The sequence below is a fragment of the Bubalus kerabau genome, chromosome 1 (genome assembly GCF_029407905.1).
Source record: "Bubalus kerabau isolate K-KA32 ecotype Philippines breed swamp buffalo chromosome 1, PCC_UOA_SB_1v2, whole genome shotgun sequence".
Classification (NCBI taxonomy): domain Eukaryota; kingdom Metazoa; phylum Chordata; class Mammalia; order Artiodactyla; family Bovidae; genus Bubalus; species Bubalus kerabau.
Window position 1 is genome coordinate 88,533,693 of NC_073624.1, and position 26,845 is coordinate 88,560,537.

The window sequence follows — 26,845 nt, forward strand, 5'->3', positions numbered from 1 at the left end:
AGGCAAGAGTACTGGAGTGGGGTGCCATTGCCTTCTCTGCTGAATTTCCTTAGGTTCTTGTTAAAATGAAGATTCTTAGTCAGCAGGTCTGGGATGGGACGTCAGATTCTGTATTTTCCCCAAGCTCCCAGGTAAGCTGATGCCGCTGGTCCATGGACTGCACCTAGAGTAGCCAGGATGTAAAGCTACGAGCTCTGGTCCCCTGGCACGTCCATCTCAGTGTTTATTTCTCACAACCTCTGAACCAGCGCCACCACATCACCTTCCACACTGTCTGCAGGTGTTCAGTGTGATTACCTGGGACACGGACCCCACCACTGTCCAGGTGAGACTGGGCTGAAGGGAAACATTTACAACTGAACCAATGCCATTCCTGTGGGACCCTGAGCGACTCTCAGTGTGAAAGTGAGTCCTGTCTGTTTCCTTTGGTTGACTTCCTAAGGGTATTAGGGCATGACTTACTTCACTAGGATAAATATATTTTAAATTATTTTTAACTTCACACCCCTCCCCAACTGCCATGTCCTTTCCTCCAAAGGGGCCCTGAGGTTGACCACACTATATAATCCCCCCTCTTCTATCTAAACCTGGATGAGATTATAAAACCTTTTAAAAAAATAATGTCCAAAGATGCCTGATTTATTTCTTACCAGGTGATGGCATTTCAGGCTGGTGACTTATTATATCAACTATTTTTGTACCTCTGAAGTACAAATCCACAAGCCAGCTCAGCAAGGAGCAGTGGTGTCCACACCTAACTGCGAGGGGTGGATGTGGGTGTGGGGGTCGGGGATGGGGGTGCGAAGCTGCATTTTCCAAGTAAAGGTCTTGGCTGTCAAGGTGCTGTGACTGGAGACAAGGGCTAGGCCTGAGATTGTTTGAGAGACCCTGACACCTGGCTGAGACAGGCTGAAACCCTGTGATCAGCCTGTCAATTCCTAGGCCTAGTCCTCCAACCCAAACCTTAAGAGCACAGTTACTATCTTCCTTTTTGTAGTCACTTCAGCCCAAACAAGGAGCTGAGCTGGTCCTAGGAAAGTGGATCTGGGGCCTATTTTCAGCTGGCCTGTCCTCCGCCTGCACTCCCAACCTTAGGGCACTGCCCTTTCTGCAGGTTCTTAGGAAAAAGCTAGGTTTCTGGTAATCTGTCTCTTTTCAGTTCTGCTTTGAGAAGAAAAGGGAACATAGGGGTAACCAAGGGTGGACACAGGCATCTCGGCAGAGCTCTGGCGGCCCGACGTCCAGAGCCACGCAGAGTCGGGTCTGCACTGGCCCGCAGTGCTCCTCTGGGAACACAGGGCCAGGGCACCTTCCTGGAAGGGTGTCCAAGAGGAAGAATTCACTAACCACATTCTACACTAGTAGGGGCTGTTCATCTGAGAAGGCAGAGGCTGGGAGAACATCAAGGTCAAGGAAGAAGAGCTAGAAGGGAGGAATGAACAGCTCTGTCTTATCACAAGGGAGGCCGTGAAAGTAAGCAATTACTAGGTGAATCATTACTGTAGCTCCTCTTCTTTCCTCACCAGAAAAGAACACCAGCTTCCTGTGAGATCTGGAGAGCCCCTGCCTAAGAACCGAATGACAAGCTGGTGTTTTTCTCTCAGACCAAGTCACTCAGGAAAGAGTGATCTTACTAGCATCCCTACACTAAGGCCTCAGGCGGCTGCGGACGCCTCTCTGCTCTGCCCGCACGTGTCTCTGAGCTGTGGGGCTCTGTGCATGTGTGCTGGCACCTGAGGTGCAGCGAGAGCACCAGTGCTCTGTGGCTTGGTGCTCACGAAAGCTTTCTTGAATTGAAAAATACTCTGACATGCTAACGTTATTTTATCATGCAGGTATCTCTGTTTCTATATCCTTTGATATCCCCAGTGCCTGGGAGAGTGTCTGGCACATAAAATGTACCAATAGATATTTGATGAATAAATGAATTATTTCCTTAAAAAATATAAAACTTTTGCCATCCTCATCATTAGAATAGTCCACATGAAAACTCCTTCGCTGGAGAGAAAGTGGTCTTTATTACTCATCCTGCTTTTATCTAACATTGTATCCCCCCAAACTGCAGCCCCTCACTATCATAGACAGTCCACTGTCTATGTGGACTCATAGACAGAGATGCTGATTGAGGCAGAATATTTGCAAGAAAATGTAAAACCCGAGGACAAGGGAATTGAACAAAGTGTAGGAAAAGCTCTGTTTCCTGGCCAATCATCTCTTCAGTCCTTCCCTGTGATGCTGGCCTCTCCCAAGCTCTCTTCTACCTCCCACCTTTCTTCCACATTTCAAGGCTGTCTCCACCTTCCCCATTTTCTCATTCACCTCTCATCTCCACTGACTCTCCTCACTCTTTCACTCCACCCTCAACTCTTCATATAAGAAATATCTCTATGACGTGAATTCAGTTCAGTCACTCAGTCGTGTCCGACTCTTTGCGACCCCATGAACAGCACCACGCCAGGCCTCCCTGTCCACCGCCAACTCCCAGAGTCCACCCAAACTCATGTCCGTTGTGTCGGTGATGCCATCCAACCATCTCATCCTCTGTTGTCCCCTTCTCCTCCTGCCCTCAATCTTTCCCAACATCAGGGTCTTTTCAAATGAGTCAGATCTTCAGATCAGGTGGCCAAAGTATTGGACTTTCAGCTTCAACATCAGTCCCTCCAATGAACACCCAGGACTAATCTCCTTTAGGATGGACTGGTTGGATCTCCTTGCAGTCCAAGGGACTCTCAAGAGTCTTCTCTAACACCACAGTTCAAAAGCATCAATTCTTCTGTGCTCAGCTTTCTTTATAGTCCAACTCTCACATCCATATTTTAAAATACTGCTGAAGAGAGCAGAGTGCCTGCTGGGGATGAAGGAAGGGCTGGAGAGCCCAATGAGGTGAATTTGAAATGTCATTCATTTGTGTGGTCAGGGAGCTCAGGTTCAGGGCTTTTCCAGGATACTGTGATACAGCACCAGTGGAGGAAGGGAATTTCAGGTGTGGGGAAGTGAGGAGTTTAAGTGAAGGGCTGTGACATCTAAGCTGGACAGGGAAGGAAGCACAGAGGTTTTAAAAGACATACAAGGCACAGTTGGGAGTATCCAAAGGGAAGCCCTTGGAGGGAAGTAGAGGAGGCTGTGGTCTGGAGCAGGGTGTCTAGTGGGTACGTGCATAGTGGGTGGTGCAGTATAGTTTCTGGTCTGTGTAGTGATGCCAGTGGGAGAGGCTTAAGTGGAGAGGAAAGGGCACACAGAAGAAGTATTTTTTGATGAGAGCTTAAATGGAAGAATACACGCCTGAAAATCAGGAGAGAGGGACAAGCTGTTCTAATTCATGAGGATTTTTTAAATATTTTGAAAAATTCAAAATTATTTTTTACATAACAAATGCACCTCCTAGAGCTTTCATTTACTTCAATGAGAATTCGGCATAATTAAGCACTTTGTTGATCACTGCTAACAATAAATTTATATTAACAATAAGACCCTGATGCTGGGAAAGATTGAAGGCAGGAGGAGAAGGGGATGACAGAGGATGAGATGGTTGGATGGCATCACCAACTCGATGGACATTGAGTTTGAGCAAGCTCTGGCAGTTGGTGATGGACAGGGAGGCCTGGTGTGCTGCAGTCCATGGGGTCACAGAGTTGGATACGACTGAGCAACTGAACTGAACAGAACAATAAATTTAAATATTCACTCTGTCAGGCCCACACTAAACACTTTTTACAGTATTTTACTTATGAATAGTACTATTACTACCTATTTTACAGATAAGGAAACTAAAGTTCAGAGACATTGAATATTTTATCCAAGGTCACAAAGCCAGCATCGTAGCCCTCAAACTCTGGCAGTCGAACTCCAGAGTCTTTATCCACTATGCTTTACTGTCTGCCAAAGTCAAATGTCCACAGAAGAATACCTGTGTGAAAAGCAAGAGCCTAGCAGAAGACAAAAAACTTAGATTAAAATATGTCCAAGTATTAATAATTGAGCTTGTTTTAATAGACTTTGAGTGATTTTTTAATATTTTATACATTTTCAAAAAGGCCTTAATGATTATCTTACTTTTACAATAGTAGTATTAAAATAAAAAATATAAAGAATCTTTCAAATGCCAGCATCATTATTCCAAACCCTTTTTTGGGAGGTGTGTATCTGTTTAAGCCCAAAGCTTATTAATATAATTCCCATTTAATTTAAGGAACTCATGAAATACTTATGGAAAAGAGCAGAAACATCTAGTTATTCAGTCCCAAAATGGACTTCTTAGTCACTACATCCTGATTACATTTCAACATTCTGAGGGTCAGAAGACCAGCACACGAGGATCTAGTAGCATGTGATTATTTGTAATATTTACAAAGTGAACAAGAGAATTAAAGGGATGGTTTTTAAAGGCTGGGCAGGAAACAGGTGAGGATCAATTATTTGTACAATTCCATTACTTTTCTTGTAGGCAAATCTAAATTCTGTGGTGCAAAGGTTCTCTTAAACTAGCCTCACTGTTGATTCAGTTCAGTTCAGTTGCTCAGTCCTGTCCGACTCTTTGCGACCCCATGAACCGCAGCATGCCAGGCCTCCCTGTCCATCACCAACTCCCAGAGTTCACTCAGACTCACATCCATTGAGTCAGTGATGCCATCCAGCCATCTCATCCTCTGTCGTCCCCTTCTCCTCCTGCCCCTAATCCCTCCCAGCATCAGAGTTTTTTCCAATGAGTCAACTCTTCGCATGAAGTGGCCAAAGTACCGGAGTTTCAGCTTCAGCATCATTCCTTCCAAAGAAATCCTGGGCTGATCTCCTTCAGAATGGACTGGTTACAACTACAGGCAAAAAAAAACACGAAGTGGTAGCACAGGCTTTCTTTCTTGTGGCTACAACTTCCTCATTTAAACTCAGACCTCCTCCTAACTTTCTTAGCTTCTCAAAAGCATCAACTAAACTGATAAACTCTATTTCTATCTGTGTATCTCTTTTAAAAACTTCTCTCTCTTTAAGATTATATTAGATATTGTTTGATTTGATCACCAGTGATATACATTCCTTGCCTTAGACAAAACAAAGTACTGGTCACTGTTGATTAGGTCATTTGTTTTGTCTAAGGCAAGGAATGTATTTCACTGGTGATCAAATCAAACAATATCTAATATAATCCTAAAGAGAGAGAAGTTTTTACGTAGATAGAAATAGAGTTTATCAGTTTAGTTGATGCTTTTGAGAAGCTAAGAAAGTTAGGAAGAGGTCTGAGTTTAAATGAGGAAGTTGTATCAGCAAGAAAGCCATGTGGCACCACTTCCTGTTTTTTGACTATAGTTACTGATAGAAGGCTGTGGGTTTTGTGAGCTTTTAACTTGAGAAATGGCTTCCTTCCTCTCCTTCCATTCCACAAGGATCACTGGCTTTCCTTCTCCTCAAACCTAGATCCTTACCTTTCAAAATGATGCCTCCTTTATTACACTCTAAAGATGTGACCCGTGAGTGATGAAAGAATTCCATATAACCATTAGGTAAAGGAACCTGCTATACTTAATGGGCTGTGTGGACTTCCATTCCAGTAGGAATAGTGGAATACAGGCTCAATTCATGCTTTTTCTGTTTCCAAGGTAACAACCCATACACTTAAGGTGAGTTAAGAGGAATACATCATCGTTGCCCTCCCGTCCCCTCTCCCACTCCCAACTGGTGTCATCCTGGGCAAAGTTACTTAGCCTCTGTAAATCTTAGCTTCTTTATTTGTAAAATGGGATGCTAAATAGAATTGTTATAAAGACTCCATGAAACAATGCATACTTTATAGGTATCTTCATTTTTTAACCCTTAAAAAAAAATTTAAGCCATTCTCGTCTAGCAAGCCATACAAATAGAGGCTGCAGGTGGCTTTTGTCTGTGGACTATACTTTGCTGACCCTGATACAGATGTAGATCACTGATACAGAGTGCCTGACCAAAGGTGAAGCCTGGGGCCATAGAACAAAGCCAGACTAACTGGCCCACGCCAGGGCAGTTTTCCAATCTACTAAACTACCTGCTACTCTGTGAGTTCAAGCTACTCTGGAAAATCCAAATTTCTGGACTGCTTGGACCTACTGTGTGACACATCTGTCTTACTGTAACCCAGAAGAGTAAACGTTAAAGGCATTCTATGCATCATGGCCATGAATAGTACTGTTAAAACCTCAGACAGTTTAGTTAAGCTGCTTCATGCAGACTAAGAAAAACACAGGGCTCCAAAATGGGGCCACACTGCTGCCCTTGGGTAGCACCAGGGCTCTGGATGCAACTCAGCATAGGAAGATCTGAGTGAAGACTCAGTGTACGTGCTGCATGTTTATGCACACGTGTACACTCACACGCACACCACTCCTATATCTCTGGGGCCAAGAGAATCGACTTCTTGGAAGCCCTTATCAGACACATCTCAGATGATTCATCAACGAAGCATAACTGCTCAATTTTTAAAAACTGTGGGTGGGACCGATCTCTTATACTTGCCAACTCCTTCTGTTTACAAAATAGGCACTCATTTTTAGCACAACACTAACCCCTTTCCTATTTCCCCATTTCTGAAAAGCTTCCTCATCCAGTGAATTTCAATAGAGTTCAAGGGCACTGCCGCTGTCCTTTCTACATGTATTCCAAATGCTGGCAAGCCTGAATGTACCACTGCTCCCCTTCCAGTATCATTATTCCCAAACAAGAGACTCTGAGGCCATTGATATTTGCTGCCAGCTGAAGGACAACAATTTTCTCTTCAAATCATTTCTAAGGAACGGAGACCATAACTCAAAGAATTTTGAAAACAAGTAAGTGACTGACAAGATGGAAGATGAGTGAGCCTCCACCCAGGGACCTCCTACGATCATCAGAAGAGCAGCATTTCCTATTGACTTCCTCTTTATTGTGCCTGTTTTGATATCACAACATCCAATTTGGTCTTTCCTTAGGAGGCCAAGAACTGCCTGCTTCAGAGCCCCCAGAGAAGACAACTCAACATTTACCAGGAATGACTTGATAAATATCACACAGACCATCTTTGTTATGGCTAAGAGCGAAATTATCATCTTTGGTGGGTATGATTCAAACTTTTAGGAATGTATCTAAAGTAATAAAGCAATGACAGTTCGAGACGATGCAGAATATTTGCAAAGGTACACTGCAACCTCACTCCAATTTGGTAAAATTTGCAGAAAAAGATTGAGAGACTCCAGAGAGCTATGCTGAGGCAGTTGTTTAAGACAGCAAATCTCCTGATAGAACAAGAAGCCCATATTTGTGACACAACAGTAATGATCAAATAACCGTAATATATGAACAGGATTTAGGGCAATGTGTTGATGAGTCTGTTGTTCTAATTCCATTTCTGCCTACCCCTTATGCGGGCTGAATTGTAAAACACTAGAGAAGGCATCTGGTAGTCTGATCTTGGCTTATAGCATTCCTCATTTTTTAGATTTATCTTTACTGAATGGCTATTTACTGATTTGTTTGCAAACACTGTGATTATAGGCAATACTGTATTGCATCTTTTTGGTGGTAGGATAGTGATAACCATCTACAAAGGTAAATATTAAGAGAGGGACTTTACCTACAATTGGAACAAACAATCCACCACAAAGTGAAGGTAATTGCTGTAAACTAACAATGAAAATTACTGTCCTTTCTGCAAACAGCAATTTAGCAATAAATGCCCTTTTAGCAATGCAGTGCTAACCTCATACAGTAATTCTTAACAGTGTCTATTTTGATTTTTTGAATGAAGGAGGCATTCCCAGGAAAGTAACCAAAGGGTGGTGAGTCCCTTGCTAACCTTCTCTAATTTTCATTACATCTCCACAGCCTGCTTAAAATTGGAGGGTGAACTAAATCTCATAGTTGACTTTTTTCCTTCTGATAAGTTTGCAAAATTATAAGGGACATTGTTTGCCCTAAAGCCTTTGTAAGACTAAGCTAATTCTCACATAGTCATTCATTCATTTCAGGAAAACTTTATTGAGATCAGCCATAGGCAAGCACTGTTTTGGATTTTGTGGTGAGGGGGAGAATAAGGAAGAATTAGACATTAATCCTGCCCTTGTAGGGATCAGTGCTCAACAGGAAACAGAATATATATGCCTAAATAATGGAAGTATGTGTGCTGTGCTGAGTTGCTAAGTCATGTCCGACTCTTGGGAGAGCCCATGGATGGTAGCCCACCAGGCTCCTCTGTCCATTTTCTAGGAAATACTGGAGTGAGCTTCCATTTTCTACTCCAGGGGATCTTCTCAATCCAGGGATTGAACCCATATTTCTTGTGTCTCTGACACTGGCAGGCAGATTCTTTACCACTGCATCTCCTGGGAAGCCCTAAATAATGGAAGTGCTATTTGCTATAAAGGCTACACCAAAAAAAAAGAAAGGGAGATCCTTCCATCTTGGAGGATCAGAGAAACCTTTTTGGAGATGGCATCTGGCCTGGGTCTTAGAGGAATGTCAGGATTCAGAAGCACAGGGATGGTACGGGAGTGGGGTGGCCCCCACTGGGTAGTGGAAAGGCCAAGGTGATGCGCACAGTCCTGGTGGCCTCTGTGGCTGATGCAGAGGCAGTCTGCAGGGAGATGAAGGGAAAATGCAGATTGGAGCAGGTGGCACTGTACTGATGGCTCATTCTAGCTCTTGTGGTCTAAATAATCACGCTGAATTTTTTTTTTTCTCAAGTTTTCTGAAGGTAAGAGAAAAAGTCTCATTGCAGTAGTTTTAAGTTCTTTAAAAAACAATTTCTTAACTAATTTCTTCCCCTAAAGCATATGGTGAAAAAGATACGTTAAAGAGTGTAAACTTTCCACTCCCATTCCACCCCTAGGCCCTGTGTCACACTCCCAAAGTAGCCACTGTCAACAGTTTTCTTGTGAACCTTCCCCACAAAGTCTATGTAATATACGTACATATACTCAATCTATCCCCATGCTCACTTCCACCCAATATTCAGTTTGCTTCTACATAATAACATCCCTGGAAAATTTCTCCATAGCAGGACATATAAGTCTATTTCACTCTTTTAAATAGTAGTCTAATGGGAAATAGATGGGGAAACAGTGGAAACAGCATCAGACTTTATTTTTTGGGGCTCCAAAATCACTGCAGATGGTGACTGCAGCCATGAAATTAAAAGACGCTTACTCCTTGGAAGGAAAGTTATGTCCAACCTAGAGAGCATATTCAAAAGCAGAGACATCACTTTGCCAACAAAGGTCCATCTAGTCAAGGCTATGGTTTTTCCTGTGGTCATGTATGGATGTGAGTTGGACTGTGAAGAAGGCTGAGCGCTGAAGAATTGATGCTTTTGAACTGTGGTGTTGGCGAAGACTCTTGAGAGTCCCTTGGACTGTAAGGAGATCCAACCAGTCCATTCTGAAGGAGATCAGCCCTGGGATTTCTTTGGAAGGAATGATGCTAAAGTTGAAACTCCAGTACTTTGGCCACCTGATGTGAAGAGTTGACTCATTGGAAAAGACTCTGATGCTGGGAGGGATTAGGGGCAGGAGGAGAAGGGGACGACAGAGGATGAGATGGCTGGATGGCATCACTGGCTCAATGGACGTGAGTCTGAGTGAACTCCGGGAGTTGGTGATGGACAGGGAGGCCTGGCATGCTGTGATTCATGGGGTCACAAAGAGTCGGACACGACTGAGCGACTGAACTGAACTGAACTGAATTTTCCATTTCATGGAACAATTATGGTTATTTAACCAATTCCCTAATAATGACCTTGATGTTATTTGACTTTGCTATTTCTTGGTTTTCAATTCTTAATTACAAAAAATTTAGTTAAAGTCCTGGAAGGAATTAGGTTCAAGGGCAGTGAGCAATCTTAAATAGTACATGAGGCAAAGGCAAATACAGATAAAGACAAATATGAAGCAGTTCACAAAGCCTACTGGTCTTACAATATACTTGAGGCTTGTATAGGGTGTCCCAGGTGGCTCAAGTGGTAAAGAATCTACCTGCCAGTACAGAGCCACAGGAGACCCAGCTTAGGACTGGGAAAATCCCCAGGAGGAGGAAATGGTAACCCACTTCAGTATTCTTGCCTGGGAAATCCCATGGACAGAGGAGCCTAGCAGCCTACAGTCCATGGGGTCACAAAGAGTCAGATATGACTAGGTGACTGAACACATGAGGCATGTACTATACTTGCTGAGACCAGGAATTTAACCACCCCTGATACATAATTTGGTATCCTTGGTATTCCTGAACTATCTTCATTACAAAAAAGGTGGGTGATGGTTCTTGGTGGAACAGCAGTAAAGTAGTTCAAGAATACTGACTGATGTTACAAGGTGATTTTCAAGAGATAAGGGATTAACTTGCAAGTACCCATTGATAAGAATAAGATTTGTCTCAAGAAGTACATTAATAATGTAAGTTTGGCTTCTGAAGGCATCACTAAAAGGCAGTACAGTGTTTTAGGTCACTCAGGTTCTAGAGTCAAGAGATTCTGAATGCAACTCTGGCTTCCCTACTTTCTAAGGTGTTATTAAACATCAGTTACTTCATCATTAAAATGGGGGTAATATTTACTTCATAGTGTTGCTGTGGGGATTCGATGAGATAATATGATATATATAGTTACCGTTCAACAAATGTTACCTACTATTTAGTAGCTACCTAGTTAATACTTTAGCAAATGCTTAGTACATAGTGTTACTATGTACCAGGCACTCCTGGTTATCTCTCCATCTCCCCCTCTCTCTCTCTTTCCTGCCCGTCTATGCGCACACTCATTAGTTTCTTAAAGGAGCCTGAAGGGGTCGTTACTAATTAATACATGTTTTCTTGCATGTCACTTTTCAAAGTGTGCTTTTAGACATTATCCTTTTTATTCTCATCACCACTACCTAAGTGAGACAGAAAATGGAAAACACCAAAAATATGCAGGAGTAATAATCAACCAAAATAAAATTTAAATTATTATTCCACACAGATTATAATGTTATTTCACAATGATCATTTTGAACAGATAGTTTACAAACTCAGTGTTTACAATAAACTGTGATATCTCTTTGAGCTCCTAGGAATATCATGAATTACATTCTTCTTTTTCATGGTTTTAAACTTAAAGGTTACATGATTAAAATAATAATACATGCTAAGAAGTTAAGGAAAAATATAAAGCATTTATTACTTTATCGGCTTCTATATAGTGTAATTAACCTCTCATTAACCTGGCACAGTGAGATGACATGCTCTTCAGAGATTAATTTTCTATAAAATGTAGGTCTTTAATAGAAATCTTCAGAAAATGCAATTTTCCTGTTTTGGGAAATGGTAATGAGAAATGCTGGGCTGGAAGAAGCACAAGCTGGAATCAAGATTGCCGGGAGAAATATCAATAACCTCAGATATGCAGATGACAGCACCCTTATGGCAGAAAGTGAAGAGGAACTAAAAAGCCTCTTGATGAGAGTGAAGGAGGAGAGTTAAAAAGTTGGCTTAAAGCTCAACATTCAGAAACGAAGATCATGGCACCTGGTCCCATCATTTCATGGGAAATAGATGGGGAAACAGTGGAAACAGTGTCAGACTTTATTTTTCTGGGCTCCAAAATCACTGCAGATGGTGACTGCAGCCATGAAATTAAAAGGTGCTTACTCCTTGGAAGGAAAGTTATGACCAACCTAGACAGCACATTGAAAAACAGAGACATTACTTTGCCAACAAAGGTCCGTCTAGTCAAGGCTATGGTTTTTCCTGTGGTCATGTATGGATGTGAGAGTTGGACTGTGAAGAAAGCTGAGCACAGAAGAATTGATGCTTTTGAACTGTGGTGTTGGAGAAGACTCTTGAGAGTCCCTTGGACTGCAAGGAGATCCAACCAGTCCATTCTGAAGGAGATCAGCCCTGGGATTTCTTTGGAAGGAATGATGCTAAAGCTGAAACTCCAGTACTTTGGCCACCTCATGCGAAGAGTTGACTCATTGGAAAAGACTCTGATGGTGGGAGAGGTTGGGGGCAGGAGGAAATGACAGAGGATGAGATGGCTGGATGGCATCACAGACCGGATGGATGTGAGTTTGAGTAAACTCGAGGAGTTGGTGATGGACAGGGAGGCCTGGCGTGCTGCAATTTATGGGGTCACAAAGAGTCGGACATGACTGAGCGACTGAACTGAACTGAATGTGAAATAACAAACAAAACAAAAGCCATCATTGTTCCATGCGAATATTTACTTTTAATTCCTAGTTTTGCTATAATGAACTTATGGGGAAGCTGTGCACAGAGATTAGTAAGAGAGGAGGAGGATACAGTGCAGAGAGATTTCTTCAGCATCCACTGCCTTTCCCTTGGACCCCACTCTTAGGAAAACTCAATTAGATAGGAGCATCTCACCCTTACTTTGATGGGCTCCCCTGGTGGCTCAGATGGTAAAGATTCTGCCTGCAATGTGGGAGTTCTGGGTTCAGTCCCTGAGTAGGGAAGATTCCCTGGAGAAGAGAATGGCAATGACTCCAGTATTCTTGCCAGGACAATTCCACAGAAAGAGGCTACAGTCCACAGAGTTGCAAAAAGTTGGATACGACTGAGCAACTAACACTTTCACATTGTGCCTCAGCACATCCCCAAATTGCTGCTTCAGGGAACAGCCCCATTATTTTTTTTTTTTTAACAAAGAACATATACATTCAGAACAACTGTAAGCTGAGAGTCCCCATGACCATATTTCCTGTTTCTTAAGATGCCAATATAAGGCCTCAGAAAGGCTCTGGATAACACAAATCCTCACAGTATTCTTATAATAGGGCAGAATTCACTGAATCAGATGTGCTTTAAACATGAATGATAGCCATTATAGTCAGGTCCCCCAAATAAGCCCCAATCTCATCCAAGAAAAAGCAATCACCCCAGCAAGTTTCCAGATGACCCCAGTGAAGAGTTCGGCACCCAGCCTCAGTGAGACACAGAGGAGCCTTCCCAGCTGCTTTTCTAAAGAAGCCTGGGCAGGCTTGGACTCCTTCTCGGTGTTGGCCAATAAGAGTCTGGAACAGGGCCCTGTACCACATGAATTATCTTCATCCTGCCAACTGCTTCTTGGCTTTGAGCAGCTGTGGGAGCAGCTGGTTTTACAACACAGAGTGAACCCTTGTTCTGAGGTAGGAGAGTTCTGCCTTCTGGGAAAAACTTGTAAGTTTGGGTCTCTATACAACTACCTTCAAGGGCTTTACCCTGAAGATTTGGTGTGTGGTGCTGGCTATTCATGGATCTTGCAAAGAACCAACCAACCTATGATGGTTTTATCCAGAGGAGATCTTCCTACAACTATAAAAGTCACCTTTATCTAAGTCTTCGCCTCAATAAGAAACTGAAGAGTCATGAGACAAGACTTCTCCCTGAACCAGTGTAACTAAAAATCAACCACACTTCAGGAATGGTTGATGGAACGCTGGAATTTACTCCGGCTTCCCCTGCTCCAATAAACCTGTAAAGGGATTTTTTTTAAAGGCACAAAACTGCTAGGATAGTAAGAATAGGAGAGAAGAGACAATTACAAAGTTTCAGAAGCTGGAAAGCAGACAGATCTGAAAGTTAAATTTGCAGTGGAGAAAGCCAAGCCAGTTTACACCAGAGAAAGGGCCTAGGGGCATTACTGGAAGTGGGCAACAATGGACACGATGAGCTTAAATAAAGAGGATCTGTAAAACTTCAAGAAATAGCTAGATTCCTCAGACCAGGTATCTACTCTGTAAATTGAGCTGACTGCTCCTCTCCCATATAGGCAAAAGATACATAAATATATTCTCTGAAGAGTATAAACTGTAAGTCTCCAAGTGAGAGACCCAGCACAATTTGTGGGGGAGGGGTACTGCAATGAAAACCAGGATTGGGTGCACATGCACAGAGATATTCCCCCAAGCCATTTCCCTCTACTTGGTCCCAAGAAAGACGGCAGCAATGTCCAGGCCTTACAGGAAGATCTCTGAGTGATGTGAACAGCCAAGGAGAAACTGACATGGCTGGCTCCCCAAGAAAAGGGCTACTGACAGCATCTTTAGTTAAGCTATTTCCAACAAGCCCCACTCATGTATACCAGATTTCAATTAGCCTTGTTCTCCCCTCACCCCCTGGCAATTCTTGAATACAGCAGACAGAGAGGGACAACCTGACATCTAAGGAAAGGTTCTAAAATGAAAGAGTCCAAAACAGAAAAGTCAACTTGCATCACAAGAGTACAATCATCAGCAGAACTCAGATTATAGAAACTCTATAGGACAAATGGCCTAGTTTCTTGAACAAATAAATTGCACAGAAGAGAACAGAAGAGAATGTGGGGCCTACAGACTCAGAGACTTAAACCACATACCAAACACTCATACTGTATGGACCTTATTTGAGTATTGATGTGAACAATCCAATTGTTTTTTTTTTAATGAGATAATCAGAGCAATTTAAATATAGTTTTGATATTTGATGATATTAAGGAACTATGGTTAATTTGGGGGGTATGACATATTATGGTTATGTTTTACAGCCCTTATATATTAGTGAAATACACAAATATTTTTGAATGAAATGATGGCTTGGATTTGCTTCAAGACAACCTGGGAAAGGGGCTGACTAAACAAGCAAGGTCATGAGATAAAGGGAAGAAGGGAAGCTTTTAGAGTCTCTAAACGAAGATCATGGCATCCGGTCCCATCACTTCATGGGAAATAGATGGGGCAACAGTGGAAACAGTGTCAGACTTTATTTTGGGGGGCTCCAAAATCACTGCAGATGGTGATTGCAGCCATGAAATTAAAAGACGCTTACTCCTTGGAAGGAAAGTTATGACCAACCTAGATAGCATATTTGAAAGCAGAGACATTACTTTGCCAATAAAGGTCTGTCTAGTCAAGGCTATGGTTTTTCCTGTGGTCATGTATGGATGTGAGAGTTGGACTGTGAAGAAGGCTGGGCGCCGAAGAATTGATGCTTTTGAACTGTGGTGTTGGAGAAGACTCTTGAGAGTCCCTTGGACTGCAAGGAGATCCAACCAGTCCATTCTGAAGGAGATCAGCCCTGGGATTTCTTTGGAAGGAATGATGCTAAAGCTGAAACTCCAGTACTTTGGCCACCTGATGCGAAGAGTTGACTCATTGGAAAAGACTCTGATGCTGGGAGGGATTGGGGCCAGGAGGAGAAGGGGACGACAGAGGATGAGATAGCTGGATGGCATCACTGACTTGATGGAAGTGAGTCTGAGTGATCTCCGGGAATTGGTGATGGACAGTGAGGCCTGGCGTGCTGCGATTCATGGGGTCATGAAGAGTCGGGCATGACTGTGCAAGTGAACTGAACTGAACTTGGTGTTTGAAATTTTCCATAACAGAGAAAAATGATCACTAGAATCCTCAGGGAAAACAATGAAATCATAAAACAGAAATAAAATAATATTAAAAAAGGAACATTCAAAGAATGTTTAAAACCTCCTGTAAATAAAAAATAAGAAAAAATAAAACATTCAGTAAAGAGTTGGAGAAAAACTTGATGGCATATCCCAGAAAGTACAGTGAAAAAGTATACAAATTAAATAAAGAAAAGAATAAAAAGTTAGAGGGCTAGTCCAGAAGGTCTAAAATCTTGGTAACAGTTTTAGAAAGAGAGAAAAAGAGAAAGAGCAGGAAGAAATTCATCAAGACAACATGTAAGAAGATGTTCCAGAACTGAAGACCATAAATTTCTAAAAGAAAAGCTGTACCAGTTGCCTGAGACAATGGATGAAAAGAGATACACAGCAAGACACATCATTGTGAAACTGCAGAACATTGGGAACAAAGAGATTTGGCAAGTTTGCAGGAAAGACAAAGTAAAAACAAAAACCCTGGCTATATATAAAAGATCCGGAATCAGAAGCATTTTGACTTCATAACAGAAAAAAACTAGCAAGGAATGAAGCAATGCCTTCCAAGTTATGAAAGAAAATGACTGCCAATAGAGAGTTTATATCTAGCCAAACTACCCATCAACGATGAAGGCAAAATAAAAATATTTTTCAGATATGAAGATCTCAGAAATTTTATTTTTATTTACCCTTTCTCAGCAGCAAAAAGGAAGTAAATCCAGAAACAGCAAGAAATGAAAATGCAGGGAACAAAGGATCTAGCAGAGAAGAAAGGAGGAAGGAATTACCAGGATGGTGGCAAAGAGAGATTCCAGAGTAAAAGTCTACTCTCCAAGCACCAGTTCCATTATCTCTGAAACTGGGAACAGACAGTAGTACCTGCCTCATAGACTCGTCAGGACTCAGCTTAAAACACTCTGAGTAGTTCCTGGCATAGAGTATAAGCCACAAGAGTTTTCTCATTATCCTCATTAAAGAATTGACACTTTGTATATTACAATAGCTAAAAAGAAAGAAATCAATGTGAAACACTTACATCTGAATCAAACTTACTTCCAGCTTTGGAATAACTGAAAATTGTCACAGAACTATAGGGTTCTGGAGGTAAATAGGGTTGTGAGATTTTTTTTCTAGCGCAATTTTCTTGCTTCAAAGCACAGGGAATTCCAGCTCACAGTAGCTAAGTTACTTGCTGGACTACATAACCATTTAGAAGGAGAAACTAGCAGTCAGGCGTTTCATGTCAACGCATTGAAAATCACAAGTAACAGCTACTCAAACTCCATCTATGGCATCCTCACAGGGTCAGAGTTTCACGTATACAAAAAAAAAATATCACCATAGAAATATTTTGTTCAACTTCTGTCATTTTAAAACCTAGCACTTGGCTCAAGATATACATCCACAGAAAGACCACCCAGAAAGATTCAGTCTGGGCAATAAAGAGAAGAGGGTTTCCTGAATTAGGCCGACAAAAGGAAGGCAACATATTAGATTCACTGTCCTACACAGAGTTGCTCTGATTCTAGGAAGGACACCTCTAATGGGTTTACACACAAAAGTAAGAATATTAATCCCTACAGCACAGCCTGGATGGGCATTTCTGATGCCTGAGTAGTGGGATGGGTAGCAATGTACTTCTGTCAGTTTTCTAAGCCTTTCTAAAGAAATAAACACAAATTGCAGGGTTAGTAGTCTTTTCAGAACTGCTTCCAAAGAAATGATGGATACAACAATGAGGACTACTGGGCAAACCCAGTGAAGAGTGGGAGCGCCATCAGGGGCAAAAAGACAAGATCCCAGGAGAAGGGCATTTTGTACCAGCCTCATCAGGCAAAGCACCACTGATACTCCTTTGAGGTGCGAGAGGGGAATCAGACTGGGTAGGAATTTTCCTGGTATAAACGATGATTGCTATGATCTGCCGTCTCATTCCAACTGAAATTAAGCCCTCTGTACATTTGCAGAAAGTCTTCTTCAACAGTTTGAGATGACCTTATTGTGAAAGAAAACTGTCCATTTTCTTTTCACTGAATCTCAGGGAGAAAGTACACCCTATTTTCTCATCTTTAAAACACTGAAAACTTCTGTGCTTCTTGAATATTTATTACAAACAAATTTGCAGTTACCTTTGGATATAGTTTATGTCCCACAGCAATTCAAATACCAAAGTGCTGACTGGAAGGATTAAACACCTCTTAGTTTTTTCACCATTTAGCTGAGATTTAAAGTGACAAGTCAAGTGTCCAAAAATACAAGTGCTATTTTCAAATCTTTTATACTTTTCACAAGTACTTATTTTGGTATTTTTGATTAATAAAATGATTTTCTATTTTTTTAGCTGTACAAACATTAGGTGCTCCTTGGGAAAAAACCATTCAAACAAACAATACAAAAGTAGGCACTATAAAGTAGTCACGCTAGTAAAACATAAAAAGAAGTAAGAACCATTTAAAAATATTTCCAATGTATTCTGGGTATGAACAGAAGCATACAGAAAATACAGTTTTTAAATGGAAAGTATGGCTGTGTCAACACTCACAGAAAAAGTAGGATTCCAGTGTTTGCCAGGGCGAAGGCGAGTCCTAAAATCCCACTGCCCATAATGGCGTTGCTTAGGTTAAAAACAGACATCCCCAAGGAGGTTGTTCCTGGAATCTGAACAGAGAAACAGTCACACTAAACAAAACAGTCCTCCAGAAAGATCATCACTCCAAAGCCTTTAAAGCACTATCAGGAACCAACAGGGAAATGAAACTCAATGAATTCTTTCTTCGTGGTCTACTTATTTTTTCAAATGGGTTTCAGGAGACAGTACACAGGCTCCAAGGAAAGTCTTGGTGAGTAAATAGCTATGCTTTTGGTACCATGCTGGATGAATTAAAAACATCTGTTGCAATTATTGTAATTTAAAAAATAAGCAAACTTTATTAAAATGACACTTACATAGTCATCACATTTCTTTTTTTCCAAGTGGCTGTTGGTGAGACTTCTTCTACTTTCACGATCAGAAATAAACTTGCTGTAAAGAGAGGCATAATGATTTAATCTCATTATAATGACTTGGAGCTTAACATCATGACTGAATGATTTATTATTTACCAAAACATCATGCATGAAAAGTTATCAATCCGTTATCTACGAGTTTATAGTCCTATCCAACTGCTCTCACTGACTTGTTTTCGTTTTTTTTCAGTCAGGACTGTTTTTGTTGTTCAGTCACTAAGTTGTGTCCCATTCTTTGTGACCCCATGGACTGCAGCACACTAGGCTTCCCTGTTCTTCACTATCTCCTGGAGTTTGCTCAAACTCATACCCATTAAGTTGGTGATGCCATCTAACCATTTCATCCTCTGTTGTTCCCTTCTCCTCCTGTCCTCAATCTTTCCCAGCATCAGAGTCTTCTCCAATAAGTCAGCTCTTCACATAAGGTGGTCAAAGTATTGGAGCTTCAGCTTCAGCATCAGTCCTCCCAATGAATATTTGGGCTTGATTTCCTTTAGGATTGACTGGCTTGATCTCTTTGCTGCCCGAGGGACACTCAAGAGTCTTTTCCAGCACCACAATTCAAAAGCATCAATTCTTCAGTGCTCAGCCTTCTTTATGGTCCAACTTTCACATCCGTATATGACTAATGGAAAAACCATAGCTTTGACATTATGGTCTTTGTCAGTAAAGTGATGTCTCTGCTTTTTAATACACTGTCTAGATTTGTCATAGCTTTTCTTCCAAGGAGCAAGCATCTTTTAATTTCATGGCTGCTTTTAATTTTTGTCAGGATTAGTTGCTCACATTCTTGTTTTACCTAATAAACTAAAAGTGCTTCAAGGGTAGACACTTTGCCTCATTCCTTTTTACATCCCTCACTCTCAGTTCAGTTCAGTCGTTCAGTCATGTCCGACTCTTTGCGACCCCATGAATCACAGCACGCCAGGCCTCCTGTCCATCACCAACTCCTGGAGTTCACTCAAACACATGTCCATCAAGTTGGTGATGCCATCCAGCCATCTCATCCTCTGTTGTCCCCTTCTCCTCCTGCCCCCAATCCCTCCCAGCATCAGGGTCTTTTCCAAGGAGTCAACTCTTTGCATGAGGTGGCCAAAGTACTGGAGTTTCAGCTTCAGCATCAGTCCTTCCAATGAACACCCAGGACTGATCTCCTTTAGGATGGACTGGTTGGATCTCCCTGCAGTCCAAGGGACTCTCAAGAGTCTTCTCCAACACCACAGTTCAAAAGCATCAATTCTTTGGCACTCAGCTTTCTTCACAGTCCAACTCTCACATCCATACATTACCACTGGAAAAACCATAGCCTTGACTAGACGGACCTTTGTTGGCAAAGTAATGTCTCTGCTTTCCAATATGCTATCTAGGTTGGTCATAACTTACCTTCCAAGGAGTAAGCATCTTTTAATTTCATGGCTGCAGTGATTTTGGAGCCCCCCAAAATAAAGTCTGACACTGTTTCCACTGTTTCCCCATCTATTTCCCATGAAGTGATGGGACTGGATGCCATGATCTTAGTTTTCTGAACATTGAGCTTTAAGCCAACTTTTTCACTCTCCTCTTTCACTTTCATCAATAGGCTCTTCACTTTCTGCCATAAGGGTGGTGTCATCTGCATATCTGAGGTTATTGATATTTCTCCCAGCAATCTTGATTCCAGCTTGTGCTTCTTCCAGCCCAGCGTTTCTCATGATGTACTCTGCATAGAAGTTAAATAAGCAGGGTGACAATATACAGCCTTGACGTACTCCTTTTCCTATACGGAACCAGTCTGTTGTTCCATGCCCAGTTCTAACTGTTGCTTCCTGACCTGTATATAGGTTTCTCAAGAGGCAGGTCAGGTGGTCTGGTATTCCCATCTCTTTCAGAAGTTTCCACAGTTTATTGTGATCCACACAGTCAAAGGCTTTGGCATAGTCAATAAAGCAGAAATAGATGTTTTTCTGGAATTCTCTTGCTTTTCATATGATCCAGCGGATGTTGGCAATTTGATCTCTGGTTCCTCTGCCTTTTCTAAAACCAGCTTGAACATCTGGAAGTTCAAGGGTCACGTATTGCTACTTAGTACCAAACAATGCTCATCTTGAGAGGAAACAAAAGACAACTCTAAGTCAAAAAGAGCTATAGATTTTGAGTAATTTTAATACCAATGAATTAAAACACTATATGCAATTCAAGTTAACTTTTATATAGATTTTTCTCTAATAGAACATTAGATAAGATCAAAAATACTACAAGGCTGGCATTTAAAAAGAATACTGGAAATACTGAAATCTAATACAGTTATGTAAAGTTTAAAAATAAAATAAAATTAAAAAAATAATAAAAAAAATAAAATAAAAAGAATACTGGAGACAGGACTCTTTATAAGCTCACATTCTTGGAGTACAAAGTTATTACACAGGTATACCCTCCTTTCACCCCTGCAAAAATGGAAAATAACTCTTTCCCCATGAAACATCACTTTAGCACCTGCTTATATATGGGCAACGTGGGAGGCATGGAAGTGTGTCGTAAGTGATGTAGACACTAGCCCGTAGGAGTTCAGATGAGGAAATTATGGTAGAGGAGGAGGGGCATATGGTCCATGGTCAGGGGCAGAGCTAGGGCTTAAAGGGATTCAGAACTTGAGTTCAATCCTTACTTATTCCGAGGGCATGAGTATGCTACCCCCGTTTCCTCATCTGTGAAATAGGAATGACACTATTGCATTATCTCACAGTGTTACTGGGACAGTTAAATAAGAGCACATGTAAAATACCAGTACAGCTCCAGGCACAAAATGAAAGGAACACTTTCTGAATCTGGGGAAGATTCAGACAGGCTGAGTAGAGTCAAGTATATACAAAACGTACAGAAGGAGGCAATCAGAATGCTCTAAGAACCAACAAATATATTATTGGGATTAACATTAGAACTTAATGGCCTGAATTTCTAATTTAAAAAATTTCCCATTAAAAAAAGAAGTGCTATTGACAAGGAAAAGTCCATCCATAAGTAAACTTCTACATGTAATAATAAAACAGGAATTCTTTTTGGCTTTTCTGGAAATTTAATTATCTGCTTTTAGTAAGAACTAATCCATAAATTTTTCCCTAATAAATATAAAGACACTTGAACTAGACTATTTTAAAGAAGCATGTATTTTTGAACTATACATTTTCAGATGCTTTTCTGAACGAAGCTGTATTTCACAATAAACCATTTTTTAATGAAAGATATATATCATCAATGTTGGTTTTATTTATCTACCTCTTTCATCTTGAATCCATATTCTTCAGGTTTGCTTTTTTTCACCTGGATAAACCAAAGGCAGGCAACATATGAACTATGAACCTCCCCTGAGGCCACCACCTGGTATGAGCAACACAATCTGTGGTTTATTTCCTTCAGCGTCTGCATTTGCCTAGAACCTTTCCAGTGACTGTCAGAAATGAAAAGGAAGTAAAGAAAACCTTGGTCTCCTGAAACACAGGAGGTGACTTTCCAGTTGAGGAGCATTTCTTGTAGTCCTGTACGGATGTGAGACCATAAAGAAGGCTGAGTGACGAAGAATTGATGCTTTCAAGTTGTGGTGCTGCAGAAGACCCTTGAGAGTCCCTTGGACAGCAAGGAGATCAAACCAGTTCATTGGAGGGACTGATGCTGAAGCTGAAGCTCCAATACTTTGGTTACCTGATGCAAAGAGCCAACCCATTGGAAAAGACCCTGATACTGGGAAAGATTGAGACAGGAGAAGGGGGAGGCAGAGGATGAGAATTCTGGATGGCATCACTGACTCAGTGGACGTGAGTTTGAGTCAACTCTGATAGTAAAGGACAGAGAAGCCTAGTGCACTGCGGTCCATGGGTCACAAAGAGTTGGAAACGAGTTAATGACAACATAGCGACTGAACGACAACAAACCAAAACACCAGAATAGGAACATCAGACCATGCAAAACAGAGATGAGATAAGGAAGCCAGAAAAGGAAAAACCATTATTGGGCAGGATTAGCCAGAGGAATCTTAAAGGCTGAGGTCTGGGAAATAGCACGGTAGGGTCTTAGCAAGAGAATGACATAATGAAAGCCACTTCTCTGGAGACCCATCTGACAGTACTCTAACCCTGGCCCTTCTTTTACCCTTAACATTTTAAATCTTTCCACAGAACTGAGGTTTACAGATCTGGCTGGAGAGGGACAAGGGAGCGCAACCTTCCTTTTCATCCTGGCAGCCCAAGGAAACGGGGGTGCTGGACTTGCCAAAGTGAAATGGACTCATATTGAGTGCTGCTGTTAAATAAAAGATTGCATGGAATTAGATTAATTTTAACAACCACTTAAGTGAGCCAAATCATTATCCAGAAGGTCCCATTTGCCTTTCTTGTGGAGCGACTTGCTTTCCAAAGAGAATTTTCATTATTTTTAAATAAAGGGGAAAATCCCCAACATTTTCAAATCAACTAAACCAAACACCAATAAGCCTCCTGTTATGGCAGGTCTAAGCTCCTGGCCTGCCCGTGCACCCCAGACTTGGGGAAGAAAGCTGACAGAGAAAAATGGATCAAGGCGCCAGGATGCAGGGGCATTCCGCAGGGTCAGAGGCTGCAATGGGAGGGGAGGAAGACGAGGCCCCTGCATGCCTGCTGGCTCCCTGCTGCAACGCTTCCACAGGAGGAAAATAACGCAAGGGACTTGCAGAGCTGTTGTGATGAGTAACCATGAAAAAGCTTATTAAAACACATTGTGCCTCAAGCACCTCCCGATTCTGCCTCTTTCCGTCTACTTTATGCAGCCAAGCTTAATAGGTTTTCCCAAAAATCTTTACTAGCGCTCCTAATGAAAAAGTTTTCAGTACAAATTGCTTGGCCTGCAAATTCCAGGTACTGCTGAATTTGATTTGGCCTTGTTCAATCTTAGCTCCCCCTGCTCTTCTGAATGGTCTTCCCAAGAGGCGATGAGGACGGAGATAAGACCAGGGCATTCGGAGAACAGGGACTGAAAAACAGTGCTATTAGGAATGCACTCTCCCTCAAGAGACCCTCCATCCTCCTCTAAGCCAGTGCTTTCCTGCCTGGTGCATGACCCTCATCCTCCGTGTGTGTGCTGGATACTCTAGATTGAACGGACTCTTCTGACTCTGACCTATTTAGGATTTTTCTGTGGCACCAACTGTGGCACTAGGCACTAATCTTGCATTCAGAGTGGTGGCGTCATGTTCTCACTCCTTCTATGTACCTGCCCCTCTCATCAGCAACTCAGAGGAACCCTCCATAAACCTAAGGCTCCTCTTCCATTGAGGAACTAGACTGGCTTAGGCTACAGGGAAATCTTGCTCGGTAAGAATGAAGTACTCAAAGAAAGCCTCTGTGTTTTCTTTCCACATTTTCTTCTCTTTTATTTTTCAATCTTTGCTTTATATTGCTGCAAACTTAAACACACACATACAACAAAAACAATCTTTTTTGTGTGATGGAAAAGTCCGTTTACAGTAACTAGGTCAGCAGCTTATCACAAGTTTCTGTAATCTCACCATTTTAAAAATGCAATTGCCTGTTAAAAAAGCACTGACCTCTGGCAAAGACCTCTTTATTGACTTAAAAATGGGTTATTGGAGAAGGTGTCTTTGACATGTGGTCTCAGGATGATAAGAGTATTATTAAGAAAGAGTTTTCGCTGGGTCAGTCTGTACCCATAAAGCAGAATTCGATCAAATCTTAGGTAGGCAACTGTTCTGTGAACAAAACAAAACAAAAATCTACAGTGGCTGTCGTGCTGACCTTCAATGGACAAAGCCTTAAAAAAGGAGGCATTATACTGAGGTATGTGAAGGAGGCAAGCAATGTAGAGCAGTTATTTAAAACCAAAAATAAACCAACAACAACAATCCAATTAAGGATGGGTTGTACAATGGGAAAATAATCTTCCTATTTTAATCTCCACCAATCAGGTTACTTACTAGATTGTAGTGTTTCACTGGAGGATTTACAACACAAAAGAGATGAATAGCTGAACTGAAATAACCTTTCCTAGCTCCTCCCCTGAAACACTACATTCTATATGAAGGAAAGAGAAAAGGAGCAAAAAGCATGTATGAAAGAGACTGGAAAACATGAATGAATGAAAGAAACAGTAGGTATTTAAAGAGAATACTGAGAGGTGAACAAAGCCTTATTTGGTGGATAAACTCTACTGAAAATAGGAGAAAAGAGACTTCTGTTGTAGCAGGAGTGATTAAAGCGAGGGAAGAATTTTCCAACATGAAAACTGAATATAAGAAAAAGTTATGGCCTCTTCTTCCCAAAGGTACAGCAAAGACATTAGAAGAAAAGAAGTGATAACTTTTCAAGAGTCCTCCCAATGATACAAACGTAGTCCATCAACTCTGAAAGATAAGGGACCAAGAGAAAAAAGGCTGACGCAAGTGTGTAGTGACGAGTTTCTCATTAAGGAAAATCTTAAGGAGAGACTCTCAGATTTTGTTACGAGCTTCCTGGGTCATAACCACAATAACTATACATGGAGATGAGAACAGAATATAAATATGAAAATATGTGAATATTTGCCTGGATACAGTTAGTATCATCTATGAATATTTCAACAACTTTAGGATAACAATAACCAACAATCACCCCCAAAACTAAAACAGTTTTGTTAGTCCTTGGATGGAGAAGAAAGATGTGCTTGCCAAAGAAAGAGGTCTGTACTTTTGTTAGAGACTTTCCCATATCTTGCCAGACCCTGTGCCAAGTACTTTATATGAGTTTTCTCATCTCTTTTCACAATAATTAGCTCCATTTTAGGGAAATGAAGTAATTTGACTAAAGTTAGATTACTAATAACTAACCCATTGAGCCAGGATTTGAACTGAAGCTGGCTGATAGTACAGCTTGAGTCCTTAACCTACAAACAGCATTGCGTTTAATACTCCCCAGCAATCCCAGGAGGTCAGGTATTATTTTCATGCTTGTGTTATAGAGATGGGACTAAGGCTCAAAGCACAAGATCACACAAGACCTGTGGATAGAGCCAGCGTTCAATACAAGTTGAAATTCAAACCATGTACTTAAGAGCTCTCTCTGTCTGTCTCTGTCACTTTCATTTAACAAATGTTTTGAGATGTTTGCCCTGTACCAGGCACCATTATAGTATCATAACAAGGTAAAAGAGATATAAAGACGGTTAAGATGGTTCCTCCTCTCCAGGAGATCACATCTAGAGGAGTGTCTAGAGCTCCTTACCCAAAATGAGGTCCAGCATCACCTGGGAGCTTGCAGGAAGTCAGAATTTCAAGCCCAGTTCCAGAGCTACTGAGTCAGAATCTGCATGTTAACAAGTTCTCCAGGTGTTTCAAATGCACATTAAAATGTCAGCAATACTGGCCCAGTGGACATTTCAAAAGGTTTTGCTGTTCCAGGGGTAGACTTCTATGACTGCAGGGCTTCTGCTGTCTGGCTCAGACAGTAAAGAACTCTCCTGTAAGGCAGAGAACCCAGGTTCCATTCCTGAGTAGGGGAGATCCCCTGGAGAAAGGAATGGCTACCCACTCCAGTACTCTTGCCTGAAGAATTCCATGGACAGTGGAGCCTGGAAGGCTACAGTCCATCGGATCATAAGAGAGTCGGGCACGATTTCTATGGCTACCACCCCAAAAACTAGGGCATGAAATAAAACAACTGAACTGGAAGATGGGCAGGAGTCCTAATACCCAAAGGGCTCTACTCTATTTTTAACTAAACTTTAAAAAATGCTTCTTAAAGTGTCCTAGGGGGAGAAGTTTCCAGGCAAGGCTATCAGCTGGATGCCAGGTAATCAGGGTTCAACATTTGCTTTCAACATTTTCTCCAGCTTCCTTACAAAGATGCACTGTTACCTAGAAGTTCACTGTTCTGGGAGAGGATTCTCTTAGATTCATATAATCAGGCCTACCTTCTTCCCATGAATGCGAAAAAGCTACCAGAAGAGTCAGAGGTACTCAGGTGTAGCTTTGCAGAAATCATGGGGGTGGGGGCTCTTTTCTGATTATTATTTACCTTTTGGGCTTCATGCTGTAATATGTTATTTTTAATTTTTATTGGTCTAGAGCCAGAAGTGAAGCAAGATTCATAAACCACGTCAACCAAAGAGGGGACAAATAAATGCATCACACTGCATCTGCAACAGTGGAATAAAATTCCAAAAAATATGAGGCTGTACAGCCCATGCCTAGTAGGCAAGTGGGCTCTCTTGGCAGGCACCCAAAGGGGTGAGAAGCAGTGCCTTCTCTTATTGCAAGGGGTTATCGCCTCCAAAACAATACTTTTTCATAGTAAAACCCTTAAAGATCAAGTTCAGAGCCTGAACTGAATATTATAAAAGACTCTCGTTTTAAGGTCCTCAAGGCTTACACTGATTTGGGAATTTGCACTTGTGAAACAGCTGACGGATGTCCCATCCATTGTTCAGTGGAAATCAGTAATGACTACAGAACACCCCAGGAACCCAGAGCAGAAAACAGCACTAGTAGAGTTTAGCCGA

The 26,845-nt window shown here is 41.5% G+C and overlaps 1 protein-coding gene across 5 annotated transcripts in view; it reads right to left on the reverse strand.

Moving 5' to 3' along the window:
• SLC38A1 (solute carrier family 38 member 1) overlaps nucleotides 1-26,845 on the reverse strand; it is a 75,834-nt gene that overhangs the window by 27,017 nt on the left and 21,972 nt on the right. For 4 of the 5 annotated variants that reach the window (XM_055581659.1, XM_055581632.1, XM_055581642.1 and 1 more), the window contains 2 exons: nucleotides 18,290-18,365; nucleotides 17,886-18,001 (listed from right to left, as the gene is read on the reverse strand). In XM_055581659.1, coding sequence (XP_055437634.1) covers nucleotides 17,886-18,001; nucleotides 18,290-18,365 — 192 coding nt within the window. Of the gene's footprint in view, nucleotides 1-17,885; nucleotides 18,002-18,289; nucleotides 18,366-21,601; nucleotides 21,981-26,845 lie in introns of those variants that run through there. The other variant, XM_055581664.1, reaches the window with a different exon arrangement.